The sequence below is a fragment of the Phalaenopsis equestris genome, unplaced genomic scaffold, assembly GCF_001263595.1.
Source record: "Phalaenopsis equestris unplaced genomic scaffold, ASM126359v1 Scaffold000428, whole genome shotgun sequence".
Taxonomy (NCBI): Eukaryota; Viridiplantae; Streptophyta; class Magnoliopsida; order Asparagales; family Orchidaceae; genus Phalaenopsis; species Phalaenopsis equestris.
Window position 1 is genome coordinate 723,212 of NW_018164869.1, and position 16,552 is coordinate 739,763.

General features: G+C 34.8%; 1 protein-coding gene across 2 annotated transcripts in view; it reads left to right on the forward strand.

Moving 5' to 3' along the window:
* The window catches only part of LOC110027470 (partner of Y14 and mago), a 32,533-nt gene that overhangs the window by 3,996 nt on the left and 11,985 nt on the right, over window positions 1-16,552 (forward strand). For both annotated transcript variants that reach the window (XM_020728913.1, XM_020728914.1), the window contains exon 3: window positions 13,459-13,692. In XM_020728913.1, the coding sequence (XP_020584572.1) occupies window positions 13,459-13,692 (234 nt within the window). The remainder of the gene's footprint in view (window positions 1-13,458; window positions 13,693-16,552) is intronic.

The following is a 16,552-nucleotide window of genomic DNA, read 5'->3' on the forward strand; positions in this document are numbered from 1 at the left end:
GAGTTTGGCCAGTTTGCTCTAAATTTAGGAAGTGTATGGTTTCATCTAATGAGAGAATTACTAGTGTGCAGTAAAGGTTGAAGTCACTAACCTAGGAGGCAATGGGTGTATTTTGAGGCAATGATCGATAGTTGTAATTTCAAGCAGATTGTTGACAAATCTAGTTGAACAAGGCTTGGGAGTCGTTCTTGGGAGGATTGAATTTGTTATCAGTGGGTTAATCTAGATTACTATTATTGACAATGTTAGTGCTCGAACATTGTTTGCCATATGTACAAACTTAATTGGTTGTGCAAATAGGTGCAATGCCTTCCTTTTTTTTTTAAACTTATAAGTATATGTTCAAAATTCTTGCTAAGTTTTAACCACCTCTCTGAATCCACATATTCTCCTTGATTTTCTTATCTGTTTCATTGGAGATGTTGAAAAGTGAGAATAATCACACACTATGCTCCTTTATGAAGAAAGTGAGGGTGGAGGCGTGATTGAAGGGACGTCGATAGTGCTTGTAGGAGAATAGCTAATGATGACTACAATGAATGTTCAAATTTGTTAGGATTGCAATGATGACATGAGTTAAATGAACTCTCTCTACAGGAGAGAACTACAATATGCACACAAGGGGTCATGTGGATAGTTTCATCAATGAATTTTAATGTAGTAATGCCACGATTGATGTCGAGGTTGAATAGGGTTGATGAGATCATCAAATCTTTCCTGTAGTCAACTCTAAGAAGAATCTTCCAAAGGTTTGTACATCTTTTGGATCATAATTGGTGAGCAATTACATATAATTTGGAGCATCGAGAGCTTTAGGGCAACATAGGTGAACACCACCTATTGTTATACCTTCAAAGGCTGTGCATGAGATGTTGGTTTTGAGGTGCAAAAAATTTCAATGGCTATGTCTCAAGCATTGCGGTGGTTCAAAATAGGTTCTTAAGTTTGTTATCACCCCTACTAAGAAGTAGGTGGATGAGGAGGTGCAATAGAAGGCAACAATGAAATTGATAATGTGGATTGTTGAGCTTGAAGTGGAGTTGATGACTGTGATAGTAGATGGCCAAAATCCAACAGACTTACACCTTTGAATCCACTAATGAGAATGTTAAATTGCTTTGAAAGTGGATATAGGAGTTGGAGGATGGATTCTTTGGTAGGTTGACATTATTTGATACAAAAAGTGTGAGGACTAGCCAGATAATAAATTGATCCTTGGTATTGACATATTAAACTTCTTGAAAGTGATGATTTCAGGGCAATAGTTCCTTCTAGAGGATTTCTTCTGATGTGTTTGGATTATCACGCTTGCAGCAACAAAATGATGGTGGAGTTCATCGTCGATGACTTAGAGGAAGCAGATAGTGACATCCTTGTTAAGCATGTTGAGCTTGTTGCATTTAATATGTATACATTTTCCTTCTTTTTTTCTCTCTCTTTTTGAAGTCAACATTTCACTCTGTTTATGTCTTTGTAAAGTTATTGTAATAGTAATAAAAAAAAATGAATGAAATGAAAGTTTTCTTATTTATGGAAGTAATCTCACATTTTATTTGAAAATTTTTTTGTGTTTTGTTTCTTGTAATGATTGACGATTTTATTATCACCAAACATGATGCAAAAGGTATGGCAAATGAATATTTAGATTGGGCGTCATGTTAGGATATAATAATGGACACCAAAGTTGGCAGCATGAATTTTGGGGACTAAAATAAGTTTGAAAGTTTTTTAGGTTCTCTATGTTTTGTTGATGATGATATTTTCTAGAATTGATATAAGCGGGCACCTTCTCGTTTTGTCTGAATAAATCTTGGTTGACTTACATGCTTTGCGTGACAGGTTGACACATTCTATTCTATTGGAAGGGATTGGTTGATCACTGCCCGATTGGTGTAGAACCTATCAATTTAGAGTAAGTTTACAAACCATAATGGATGCAATCAACAAATAGCTTGACTAATTAGATCTAGATCGATTAGTTGGTGAGTATGGAGTACATTAGGATGAAATGACAGAGACTCTGATTGTTATAGTACTTGATTGGTGTGATGTTTTCAATGTAATCTTAGATTGCTCTATGTTGACTTGGTTAATATACAAGGCATGACATTGTTTAACTTTTTTGTCAAATTAATTATTGTCTAGGAGAGTGCAAGTTGACTCGTCAACTAATAGATGGAGAAGGTCTCTACGCCTTGTCCCTATTGCTTGTGCAGTGGCGTTGTTTTGTAGACTAAGGCAAATTGATCTAGATAACCAGACTGAAGTGGATATAGTAATTCAAAAAGAGGCATACAAGCTAGAATGGACCTGATTGATATACAACTTAGGCATTTTTGGAGGACCAAATGCGGGTGTAGAATCCGTCGTGATAACAAGATAACATGATATATCAAACTCATTGGGCCATTTCCCACATTGTTTTAGATTTCTCATTCTTATTTAGGAGGTGTGGCCTCACGTTAACTAGGCATATGTGGTGTAACACTGACATGCTTGTGGTCGTAAATATCTAGGAAAATCAATAGTTGACTCAACAACAGATTGATGGAACAGGCTTGTGTTTTATCATATTAGCCAATCTAGTGCCATTGGCGGCTTTAGGGGCTGTTTGGTTGGAATGATTGATAGTGTATTGTAATTCTTTTACAAAAATTTTAGAAAATTAAGTGTTTGGTATGAAAAATTACAAATACGATATAAAATATGAACGAATTTAAAATTTATAATGTAGTTCAATTTAGTAAAATTTAGAATTCAATCGATTTGACCAAATTTGAGATTTATACCGTTCATTAATATAAAATGTTGGCGGTCGTGCTGCTACCTCTCACAGCTTCCGACCACTAGCCGCCGCCTCCCACAACCACCGACCGCCGGCTCCGGCAGCTGCTGACCGTTGAAGCCCGCTGCTACCCGCAGCTGCTAGCTATCGCACCCAGTAGCCCCATAGCCGCCGACCGCCACCGTCACCTGCAACTCATCGCAGTTGCTCCCCCTGCAGTTACTCGCCTGGCGTTGCCTCGCCTGCCGCCGCCGCCATCGTTACCCGCCATCGTTGCCATTGGCCGTCACCTCTACATGCCACGATTGGTCATCGTCATCCGCCATCGACTTCAAATGTCACCCGCCCCTTGCCAATAATACCTTATGTATTTTGAAATACATTATTTTCAATGTATTATAAACCAAACATAAAAAATATAGTCCTTCATTTATTTTACAACGAACCAAACAACTCCAAAATATTTTAGATACAATACACTACTTTTGTATTACATTTATTTTACATGGCATTACTTTTTCAGCAAGCCAAATGACCCCTTAAACAATGGATTATACTTTTGGATAGATTGATTTAAAATTTAGATTATTTTATGACTGTTTTTAATTTTAATTTGATTTGATCTTTTTTTATAAACTTTATGTTTATAATTATGGTATTCATTGCTTGTAATCAAATAAAATGATTAATGAATTTAGATTGAATGTGCTTAACTTTTGTATTTTTTTAGTTCTAATACTGAATTCTCTTCCTTTCTTGCTACTTGCTCTGCCTTACTTGGTGTTTGAGCCCAGAAATCGTCCTTCACAATTGTACACTCCAAAGACTTGAACCCATCTCTTCTACCATGGCAATTTTTCAATCACAAACTCTATGCGTGGTTGCCAATTCGTTTTTCCCTTTGTGCATGATCTGTCATGTTTGCATTTTAATGTCATATTTCATATCACTTAGGTGTTGTCCCTCGAGTCCTTCTCTTTTTTCCTACCTGGATCGATTTTGCTCATCTATTTACAGTGCATTTGCTATAACGCTCTTGCTCTCAACATCAACCAGTCAGCTTGGTTTAACAGCTTAATGTTTATGGTTGTTTCTCTTCTTTGATTCATACCCACCATTTTAATGTTATTTTCTGTTTTACTTACAAAATGTCAATTTGTGATTGGAATCCAATATCATTTGGCATCCACAATAATTTGGTATTTTAGTTCATTTTTTTAACTTTAATCTCAACCTTCTTTTTGAATTTCTTGGTATGCTATTAAGACCCAACTTATTTAAGATACGTAGCTTGTTGACGTAGGATAGGCTATATAAATGCACTTTTTGCAAATTTATTATCATATCCCCATTCACCAGGGATCATTGTTATTATGTTGTCAACTTGTTTCAACGAGATTATCATCATTTTCATATAAAAGATTATTTTTTATATGACATATCTGGATAAGGGTGATTGAATAAAATTTTGCTCAAAACTTTTAGATGGAATAAATTGAAGGAATCATTCAATTATCAATATTGTAAATAATATCTAGAATTCTAACAATTTAGAAGACAATACCGATTTTAGAAGTTAGGCATGTACATCTTAAAAAGCTAAAAAAATTGATCCTTTTTTGGGATAATTTGTTATTGTGATGACCTTTACCCTCTAGATAAGTTATCAATTGATGATGATTATTAACCTGTTGAGCAATTGATTAAGATTGAGCTAGAAATTGGCTCAAGGTTTTGCCATAGATCATTGTTGCACTTGAGTTTGAGGGTCCTTTGGCCACTTTTATTATTTTGAAAACCCTACAAATGGAGATTTTGGTTCTTTTATTGTTGTTGGCTCTTATATAGTTGGACTTTGTCTACTTATATAAGCTACCATTTGGGTGCCATATATACTGACAAAGTATCAAGTTTGTAATATCGTTGCCACCATGGAGTTTGCTATGAGATCATTTATAGGAAGATGTACGATGCATTGAAATATTCATCCCAAAACTTTTATTTATTTTATACATGTTGCATATTCAAAGTTGTTCTTGAAGAAATTTTACCACTTCCACCATGCCCACCGAACTAAAGACCTTTTGAGTTTTTCTTTTGGAGTTTTTTAGGCCAAGAGGAATTAACTACTCATGAAATTAGGTTTAGGATTTATTTAAGCATTTATTAAATTAATAATTGAAATTAGATTTTGTTGGTAAATATTTGGTTTTAAATATGAATTATTTAACTTTATAAATAATATATTTGACTTCATTTTGAGCTGATCGTATCTTGTAGGCTTTATTTTTCTATATAGGGCGCAAATGACTAGTTATCAAACTGAATGACTTAATATTGATTTTTTTTTTTTTTTTTTTTCAAATCCTTTATTCTTTCCTCTCTCTTGTCTTCCTCTTGCATTGTTTGATTCTAGTTATCAAACTGGCAATTGTAACTCTTGTCAGCAATTGTAGCTTCCACTTTGTCATTGGCTATGTTGTATAATATGTCCTCATTTTCTTCATTGCCCATTTTGACACACTTTTGGCATGTACTTTTCTTGTAAATGAGTTTGACTGGGTGATTGGAGTGGTCGGTGTATGAAGTGCTTAAACCATCACTATTGTGATTTTCCTATGAAGATTTGCAAAAATAGACTCAAATTTTCGTGTTTGAAGAGTTATATCTTAAATTTCCGAACAATTTGTTGAGTAACTTTTGGAGCATTTCCTTTCGAGGATTGTGCGTCCCATAATTTGATTGTCATTTTGAGCTATTATTATGCTACTTGCTGGAATGCATAAAAAATCTCACGTTGATACAAGTTCATCCATATCAAGGAAGGAGACCTAAAGTTTGTGCTAGCCAATTCTTTGATGTGGAAGAAATGTAGGTTTGTAGGAAGTTTGCAGATGCTATAATGGGAAGCTAGAGAGAGTTAAAAGTTTGAACTTGGTAGTGATACACATGGAAAAATGACCTTTTAGGGTTTAAACGATTAGTTTAGGTTGAATACATCTTGCAAAATGACCTCTCATTGTGGTTATTCACTTCCAAATGAAGTTCCATGGGATTTGAGTTCCAATTCTTGTTACTGGAAGGCCTCAAGTAACCCTCCTTGGTGTGCTAGCGAAGGAGGGAGAGGAATAGGTTAGGTGCAACTTCGATTGAATTTTGATTTTTCTTGATGAATTTTTTGTTGAAGGGATTCTATGATGAGACACCAGTGAAAATGCCAACTAATGGTTACAAACCAAGGCATTATGTAAAAATTGGGCAATTCATCATGCACGGCTCTCCAAGCAACCCCATATATGACACCTCATCTCTCCAAAATCATTAGAGATTAATTAAGAATTGCAATTTCTTGATGGGTTGGCTAACTAAACTACTCAATGAGGCAAAGATCTTTAAGAATTACTTGTTTCAAGCTCACTCCACCTACCTCACTTGGATTGGCTGAATATTTCTTGCTTTTGGAAGCTTAAAATTTTGTAATTCTGTGCTTATTCTCTTTCCCTTTCATTAAGATAAGATATTAATGCATGTGATAGCAGTTTAATGGGTTCTAAGGCTTTTCAAACTTGGTTAGACTTAAGAAAAGGCTTTGAAATAGGATCCTACATTGTGCTTTTTAGTTGAATAAAAATTATTTTCTGGTTGAGCAAAGTTCGTGTTTGAAGGTTGAGGCTGCTCTACTCTTTAGTGAATTTTATTGGCAGCCCCCCTTAGGGTTTTGTTAAGTTCTTAATTATCTTTTCTAATTCTTTTTTCTACCAACACATTTGCACTCGTTTCAGTGTAAAAGACTTGGCAACCCTAAATCTTTGCATCCCTTAATCCCAAGTTACCCCAACACCTATAAAACTCTTTTCCACATCCCCCTAAATCCCTTAGAATTTCCCAAGGCCTCAACTCTCCATTAATCCAAAGATATCCTATCCAAAAGCTCAATACAGAGAAACAATATCCTGCTTTGAACAACCAAATTTAGAAGTCTATAACTCCTAAGCAATTCATCTAAAATTCCTAAAAGCGCCATTTATTCCTTAAGATTTCAAACCTTTGAGTTAGTTTTCCATACTATTTTCCTTAAAGAAAAACCTTAATTCTTAAAAAATTTAACCTCAAATTCATCCAAACCTTGAATTCTCCTACTTTTTTCTGCTTCCCATGTAAATCATCTACCAACACCCAAAGGCAACACCACTTAAAGTTGTATTTATCATTAATACTCTTTTAAGTTGTCTTTATCATCAAGATTCTTTAGATCTTACATCATGGTTTGTAAAAGGAAACCTTGTCAATAAAAAATTAAATGGGCACCGTTGAAAATCCAATTTGATTTACAACTTTAATATTTTTTTCTTTTATAGACTATTGTGTAGCTGTACAAATCTTTGCATAATTAGCTATGTAATATAATAGGAAATAACTGTAAGCAATTAGGTAATTTTCTTATTTAAGATATAAACAATTAGATAATTTCCTTATTTAGAGTATAAGCAATTAGGTAATTTCCTTATTTAGGAGGTGGTATTCCTATAAGTAGATGTACCTTTTAAAGCATCAAAGTTTTAAATAGATGTACCTTTTAAAGCATCAAAGTATAAAGAAAGAATTTTTCTCTCTTTGTTTATGTTTTTATGGTATCAGAGCAGGAATAAAATTCCTGGAAAATCCTAGCATTCTCCTTGTCCAGCCGTGAGAAAACGCTTCGTCCCTTTCTTTTATCATGTTTGAAAATACAAATGATTCTGCCACCTCCACTCAACCCTCCACCCTGCCGCCTGCTTCCGCACCACTCTTCTTTAGAACCACCGAAAATCATCCAGCCCAGATCACCACAATCCCGCTCAATGGTGACAATTTTCTACGCTGGTCACAATCAGTGAAGATGTACATTAGAGGAAGAGGGAAGATAGACAACCTAACTGGGGAAGTCTGTGAGCCCGTCACTACAGATCCATCCCACGCAACCTGGGATGTAGAAAATTCCTTCATAATGACCTGGCTGATGAACTCTATGGAAGAGGAGATAGGAGCAAACTACATGTGTTACTCTACCGCCAAAGAACTTTGGGAGAATGTGGCCTAAATGTATTCAGATATGGGTAACCAATCACAGGTTTATGAACTTCCCCTGAAACTTGGTGATATTCGTCAAGGTAATGATTCTATCACAAAATATTTTAATTCTTTGAAGAGAATATGACAAGACCTAGACTTGTTTAATGATCAAAAGTGGAAGTGTCCTGATGATGCTAGTAGGTATAAAACCATTGTTGATGCAAATAGAATTTTAAAATTTCTTGTTGGTCTTAATGAGGATTTTGACGAGGTAAGGGGTAGAATTATTGGGAGAAGTCCCTTGCCTTCAATCCATGAGACTTTCTCAGAAGTCTGCCGCGAAGAAACTCGAAGAGGAGTAATGCTCAACAAGAAATTCACTCCTACCAGCATATTTGAGACCTCGACATTCAATTCTGAAGTTCATATCAGCAAGCGAAATGCTCGAATGAGGAGAAACTCCAAGTGTGGTGTGATAGAGAAACCCCAGGTGTGGTGTAGGTGTGGTGTGATCATTGCAACAGACCACAACACACTAGAGAAATCTGCTGGTATCTCAATGAGAAACCTACAGATTGGAAACCACGAAACAAGCGCTAGCCACCTACCGCAAACACCGCTGCTTAACATATCAGCCCATTTAGTAAGGAGCAAATCGATCAACTCCTGAATCTGCTAAACCTAATTTGGCTACTGGTACTCCAAATTGTTCCCTGGTACATGTAGTTAGAAAATTAAACCCTTGGATTGTTGATCCTGGAACTTCTGATCATATGACAAATTTACATCATTTAGTTTATTCATATAACCGATGTTCTGGCCATGAAATGGTTCGTATTGCATACGGTAGTTTCTCTTCTATTGCTGGAAGAGGAAACATTAACCTGTCCAAGATTATAGGTCTTAAATCTGCACTTCATATTTTAAAACTCAAATGTAACCTTCTATCTATCAACAAACTTTCAAAATATTTTAACTGTCGTGTAATTTTTTGTGAATCTTCTTGTGTCTTTCAGGACCAGAAGTTCGAGATGATGATTGGGAGAGCTAAAGAGATAGGACTTTACTACTTTATAGACACTATTCCTAGTAATAAAAAAGTTCAAGCTACAACAATATAAGTTCGAACCCTACATTAGAAAAAATAATGGAATAACATCTTAGACTAGGCCACCTAAGTTTTTATTATTTAAGACATCTATTTTCTCATATGTTTAAGGGTGTTAATTGTACCTTATTTCAATGTGAAACTTGTTATTTGACAAAAAGTTTTCACATAAATTTTGCTCTAAAACCATACTATCCTTCAAAACCTTTTTTCATGATCCATATTGATGTTTGAGGATCTTAAAAAATCAAAACATTATTTGGAAAAAGGGGTTTTGTGACTTTTATTGTTGATCACACCAGAATATGTTAGGTTTATCTCATAAGCGAGAAACCAGAAGTTGAAAAAATCTTTCAAAATTTTTACAACATGATTGAAACTCAATTTGAAACAAAATTATGCATCCTTAGAACAGACAATGGAATTGAATACTTTAATGAATGTTTAGGGGAGTTTTTAATAAAGAAAGACATAATCCATCAATTCACATGTCATGACACTCTACAACAAAATTAAATTGCTAAAAGAAAAATAAGCATTTACTTGAGGTTGCTCGGGCTATTATGTTTTCAATAAACGTTCCTAAATATTTATGGAGGGACACCATTTTAACAATATCTCATTTAATAAATCGAATGTCCAATCGAGTGTTACAATATACAACTCCTCTAAACAAGCTGACAAACAATTTTTTAATTCTACGAATGTCTTCAAATATTCCTTTAAAATTTTTGGATGCACATATTTTGTTCATATTCCAAATAAATTTCGTTCAAAATTAGATCTAAAATCTGAAAAATGTATTTTTCTTGGATAGACTTTAAACAAAAGGAGTTACAAATGTTTTAACCCTGTCACAAGAAAAACTTACATTAGTATGGATGTGATCTTCATGGAAAAAATTTATTTCTTTCACAAAAATCCACTTTAAGGGGAATATAATACAGATGAAGAAGATGATTTTTGACACATTTCTGTTCCACTACCAAGAATTATTCTAACACCAAATACACCTGAAATTCTTAATAAAAATGAAACCAGGAGAATCCTAGTCAAAAGGCACCAAAAATTATTTTGTCTAACATAGAAGGAGAAATACTGCAGAATAATAAACATCTGGTTTATTTTAGGAAAAGTCTCCATAAAAGGAAAAATGTTTAAATTGAATCTTTTGTTCTCTCAATCTGAAGAATCGAATGATGGTCCTTAAGAAACATAGGTAATTTCCAATCATGACCTTATTTTTTCATCAACAGAAGCTCAAGATTCAGAGGTTATGAATCTGAATCTTCCTAAAACCTTTAGAAAAGGAACATGTTCTTATACCACCAAACATCCGATTACAAAATATCTATCATACAAAACAATCTCACACAAACATCAAGTTTTTTTGTCAAAAATTTCTAATCCGTCTGAACTCAGAACAATATAGGAAGCACTTAATAATCCGAATTGGAGAATAACAGTAAAGGAAGCGATGAATGCTCTGTTAAAAAATGGAGACTGGGAAATTGTTACTTTGCCAAGAGACTGGGAAAACAGTCTATTGTTGGGTGTAAATGGGTTTTCAATGTTAAAGTCAAAGCTGATGGGAACGTCGAAAGATATAAAGCACGATTGGTAGCGAAAGTATTCATTCAGACTTAAGGAATTGACTATCAGAAGACATTTGCTCCGGTAGCCAAGATAAATTTTATTCGTGTTCTACTGTCCATAGCAGCAAACGGTGATTGATTATTAGATCAACTCGACGTTAAAAACGCCTTTTTAAACGGTGAATTAGAGGAGGTATTCATGGATCTTCCACCAGGGTTTGAGAAGGAGTTTGGAGAAGACAAGGTGTGCAGATTGAAGAAATCCTTGTATAGGCTGAACCTCGCTCTTGGTTTGAGAAGTTCGGAAAGGTGATTAAAAAGAATGATATACTCAGAGTCAAGCTAATATACTATGTTCAACAAACATTCAGAAACTGGTAAACTTGCTATACTTATTGTCTATGTAGATGATATTATCCTTTCAGGAGATGATGCTAGGGAAATTGAGATATTAGAAGAAAGATTGACCACAGAATTTGAGATTAAAAATCTGGGGCCGATAAAGTACTTTCTCGGTATTGAATTTTCCAGATCAAAGGAGGGGGTTTCTATTAATCAACGAAAGTATGTGCTCGACTTGCTCAGTGAAACCAGAATGCTTGGATGCAAAGCAGCTGACCTTCGATTGAACCAAATAAAAAGTTACAAATGACAAATGAAATAGATAGTGTTAATAAAGAACAATATCAAAGACTGGTGGGAAGGCTAATCTACCTTTCACACACTCGTCCTGATATAGCTTTTGCTGTTAGTATGGTAAGTTAGCTTATGCACTCTCCAAACGCTCATCACTTGGAGACTGTGTATCAGTTCCTTAAATATTTGAAAGGAACGCCTAGAAGAGGACTACTGTTCAAGAAAAATGAGCGCTTATAGATAGAAGCATTTACAGACGCATATTGGGTTGGAAGTATTACAGATAGAAGGTCAACCTCAGGGTACTGTATGCTTCTAGGAGGAAACTTAGTAACATGGAGGAGTAAGAATCAAGCTGTCGTGACAAGAAGCAGCGCTGAAGCTTAATTCAGATCTGTGACTCATGGGATATGTGAAGTTCTATTGATTAGAAGAATTTTTAAGGAGTTAAAAATTCATAGTTAACCACCAATGAATGTGTATTGTGATAATAAGTTTGCAAGCGCAATCGCCCACAATCCTGTCCTTCATGATCAAACAAAGCACGTAGAGATAGACACACACTTCATCAAAGAAAAAATTGACAAATGGGATATTTGCATGGTGTCCCACAACCAAGCTGCAAATATTCTAACGAAAGGTTTTCACAAGAGACAGTTCGACAGTTTAGTGTGCAAGTTGCCTCTAAAGGATATTTTCATGCCAACTTGAGGGGAAGTGTTGAAAATCCAATTTGATTTACAACATTAATGTTTTTTCCTTTTATAGAATATTGTGTAGCTGTACAAATCTTTACATAATTAGCTATGTAATATAATAGGAAATAGCTGTAAGCAATTAGTTAATTTCTTTATTTAAGATATAAGCAACTAGGTAATTTCTTTATTTAGGAGTTGGTATTCCTATAAGTAGATGTATCTTGTAAAGCATCAAAGTATGAAGAAAGAATTTTACTTTCTTTGTTTATGTTTTTAGGCATTTACATACATAGCGCATAATTCTTTTTTATTTTACGTATCTCACACACAAACTTTCATATTGACACACATAGCACTCAAATCTTTAATTTCACATAAAAAATAGCACCGTTACCACTTTTTAAACGTTACCACTTTTTAAAAGTGAAACCAAGGTGCTTTGTTACCACTTTTTAAAAGTGAAATAAATCTTGCATAAGTTTAAAGTACCAAGGTGCTTTGTTACCACTTTTTAAAAGTGAAATAAATCTTTCATAAGTTTAAAGTACCAAGGTGCTTTGTTTACAAATATTAAAACTTAGGTGTGAGAAATTTAAATACATAAGAAGTTTGTGCTACATATAAAATAAACTGAAATAAAATAAAGTCCATGATAAATATCTGAACTCCTTACTCTATTCTCGGCTAATAGCTATCATTGGATCGATTTGATTGGAGATTATGCAGCTGTCAAAGGAGACCTTTTCCATGCAAATAGGGTCAACAAAACTTCAACGGGAGCCCAATACCATCCAAGAATCAGTACCTTTTTTTAGTCCTGCCCGCTTGTGTAACCTTTGGTTGTGCATTGGTGTAGCTTTGCTGATTCTCTAATGTAGCCTTGTTTTAATCAACTCCATAGAAGTGATCTTCACTCCCAGAAAAGGAACTGGAATGCCTCATGATTTTGTTTTTGTTCTGGTTAAACACTCTGAAAGTGCTTATTTTGAATCACAATTGTCTTCATCGTTGTTTTAAAACTTATAACCATCTTCGTAGCATCATCTTCTTTATGTAAATATGCTGAAGCTTCAGGTTTACTTTGTAATGTAAGCAGTTGTTTAGGGCCATTTCCCATTAATTTCAAATCATCAAACAATTCATCAATTTGTTTCATTTATGCCAATGTTTTCGTAGATTGTTATTTGATTTTTCATTTTAGAAAATCTGGGATGCTATTAGCTGCAGTCATGTGATACGAAATACTTGATGACTAGCCTGATACATTTATATTTAGAAGATAGAAATGGTAGAAATTTGTAAGTAAATAATGTGTATTTTGTGTCTATGTTTTGTTTAAATTTGAAAATAATTTTATATTTCCATCATTTTAATGATTAATGGTATTCTATTGTCATGTTATCTTAAGCCAAGAACTAGCAATGCAGCACATAAATGTTCTCGTACAATCAATTCCTCCATGCACACATGGACATGTGAGACACATGAGGAAATATAAAATAATACATTTCCGCAAGCTGTCTTTTCCTTTTTCATATCTGCTTACCTTTATGTTGAGGTCTGAACAGAAAGAATAGTTTGCAGGCGGCACTTGCTGAGGCAGATAAGGGGAAGAACTTGGACTTGGACGAAGCTGTAGATAGAATAGCTGATGAGGCTTCTGCAGCTTATCATGATAGGCAAGCTGCTGTAGAATCGGTTACTGCGGGGATAACTAATATATCTATTTCCCTATCAAAAGAAACATTGGATAGTTCAAAATATGAAGATTGTTCAGGCACAGATGTTGATAAGAGAATCCGTGCTTTAAAAAAGAAGGTATATTGTGAATTTTTTGCTTTAGTAATTTGGTATTCTTCTCAATTTTGATTCTTAGTAAACTGATCATTGAAATGCTCAAACTCAATTATAATCTTACAAATCTCTTTATGCTGATAGACATGGGTATTTATGTTTGTTGATGTGGTCTATTTGTGAAAGATTTAATCTTGGCTTAAGCTTATTGCTTCCAATTCCAAAATTTTAAAGACTGGTGGTCTTTTTTAAATTGAAACTTCCATTAGATTTTCATATTTTCTTCAAAAATATGAAAAAATTTTTCCACTGAGTAGCAAGAGATAGCCTGACAGCTTTGATTTTCTTGACACTTGATAATTAAGTTGTTGAGAATGAGTTGCTTAGCAGTAGCAGCATTTTGAATACGCAGAAGAAGGCTTCAAAGTGCTGCTACCTGGACAACGATGATTGGGAGTCAGTGATGATTACAAGGATATGGGAAAATCCCTGGAGTTGATTGCTTTGGTTGTACTAATCTTTTCTGCATTTCGTTGTTATATTTTTATCTTATGCGTTAAATTTGCAAATCAAGATCCCTACTTTTTTCTTTTCTTTATTTGGGTGAAGAATAATGCTAAGTTTCTTGAAACAATGGGCTTAGTTTTTCACTGTTATCCTGAATTTTGCCAGTTTTTAGCCTCATGTAAGCTCATATAAAAATGAAATGCTATGATTTTGAATTTTTTAATTTAGATGGACTCTTGATCGAACAATTTACTTATATTTTTGTATTTGCTTTACTTTTGTGTTTCAGATTTTGTACATAATTTAAATGTCATCTTGTTTTTAAAGCCTGGGTTTCTCGTCCCAAAATTTGATCGAGTCTTTGGATTGCACTCTCATAAAAAATTCTCTTCATAATTGCAATTCAGATTCTTTAATTGAATTGTTGGTCATGAAGGTTAAAGTTAATGCTTTTTGGGATCATGCTATGCTATTTATTGAGGGTAACAGTAATGATTTCTATTTTTAGTTTGGAATAATGCAATGCTATTTTGTTAATGATAGAAGTAATGTGACATGGAGGTTTTCCTCATTCCTCTTCCCCCCCTTTCCATTATCCATCATTTCCCTTTTTCCTCCCATCCCTTTTCCGTCTTTTCCCTTTTTACTCCTTTCTTTCATTTCTTTCTTACTTCTTTTCCTTCCTAACACTTTCCTATTTTAAAACCTTTCTTAAAACTCAAATCTGATTTTTATTCTCATTTCTTATTTTAAACTCATGTCTTATTTTAAATCCTTTCCTACTTTAAACATTTCGTAAAATCTGAAATCATGTTTTTTTTTATTCTCCCTTATTATTTTAAACCATTTCCTAAAATATGAAAGCATGATTATATTTTTCTTAATCCTTATTTTCATTATCTAAAATAAGTCCAGCCTCTTTATAAATATGGGATAATAAGTTTAGAGTTGAGGGTCTTGTTTTTGATATCCTAATTCAGGTTTTATCCTAGTTTTTCCCTTCGAGGGTTGTATCCGACATCGAGGTAGTGCTCTGGCTGTCCCACGTCCAAGGTGGTGATCATCTCCAAGGGTCCGCTGACTGTATCTCGACTCCTCTGAGACATTTATCTTATCATACTTCTGTTTCCCTATTGCCCTACTTTTTCCACAGTACCTTGTTGACCTCTTTTTTGTGAGGTCTTGTCTTCTCTTCTTTAGAGCCTAGATTCTAGCTCTAGAAATTCCTACTGACCATCCTAGAAAACTAGAATTGAGACTCACCCTTTTAGAAATTCTAGCCACTTCTTTTTTTTCTTTGATGTCTAACATTTATGACACAAAACCATCTTCTTATGAACGAGCGGTTATGGGCTATTTTGTGAAGACTCAGAGGAAAAGTTCCCAATAGGACTTCAAGCCTTAGGAAGACATCGTCACGACCTTTTTCGTCACATACACACATCAAATACACAAAGTTCCCGAAATTGCACGAAATTGGACTTCAATTAAGCCCAAAGGACGGGTGAAAATGCGAACTTTTCCGGATGACATTCGACGACAAATTGGACTGCGCCAACGCGTCCGGGATACCCATTTTGGTAGGAAAGGACACCCATATTGCCATATTTTTGGCACGAGAAAATTGACACGCAAATCGATGAATTCGTCAAAACGACTTCCGACGGCGAATCGGGCTGCGCCGGAACGTCCGAAATGTCGAAAATACTTAAAAGGGATGTCCAATTTGCAATTATTTCACACAAATTAAAATGTGCAAATCAAAATTTTTTTTTATATACTTTAAAAAAAAATTTAATTAAGTATCTTTATTCTTTTTAATTATATAATATTTATAAAACCCTAAATATATATTTCCCTTTCTCCTTGCACGATTAAATCCTCCTTCGCCCGTGCCCGGCTCGGTCCCGTGATCGCCCTTCGCCCGTGCCCTAGCTCCCGCGACCGCTCGACGGTCGAACCCCTGGCCGCTGAAATCGTCTTCCTCGCCTCATCTCACGCGGCATTTCGCCGCTGATTGCGCACGCGGCTCGTCTCCTCGAGCTCTGCTCGACCGAACGTTCCCCCAACTGCGATGTTCCACCTGGCCGACCCTTTCTCTGCCCCAGGTCGCATTTCATCTTGTTTTAAATCTTTCTCCTCCTCTCCCCTCACACGAGCCGAAATTTTGAAAGTAGGGAGGTGCTATCAAAATCTCTTCAAAAATTCATTCTTGTTCTTTTCATCCTCTGTGGCTTAGGGTTTGTTAAAAATTTTTTTGAAAGAAGTTCTTGAGAGATTTTAGGGAGATTTGGATGCTTTTCTACCTCTATTATTCATTTTATTAGGAGAATCTCTTTTCTGTTTTCTCTGTTGGAAAGGAAGCTTTGCTCCTTTG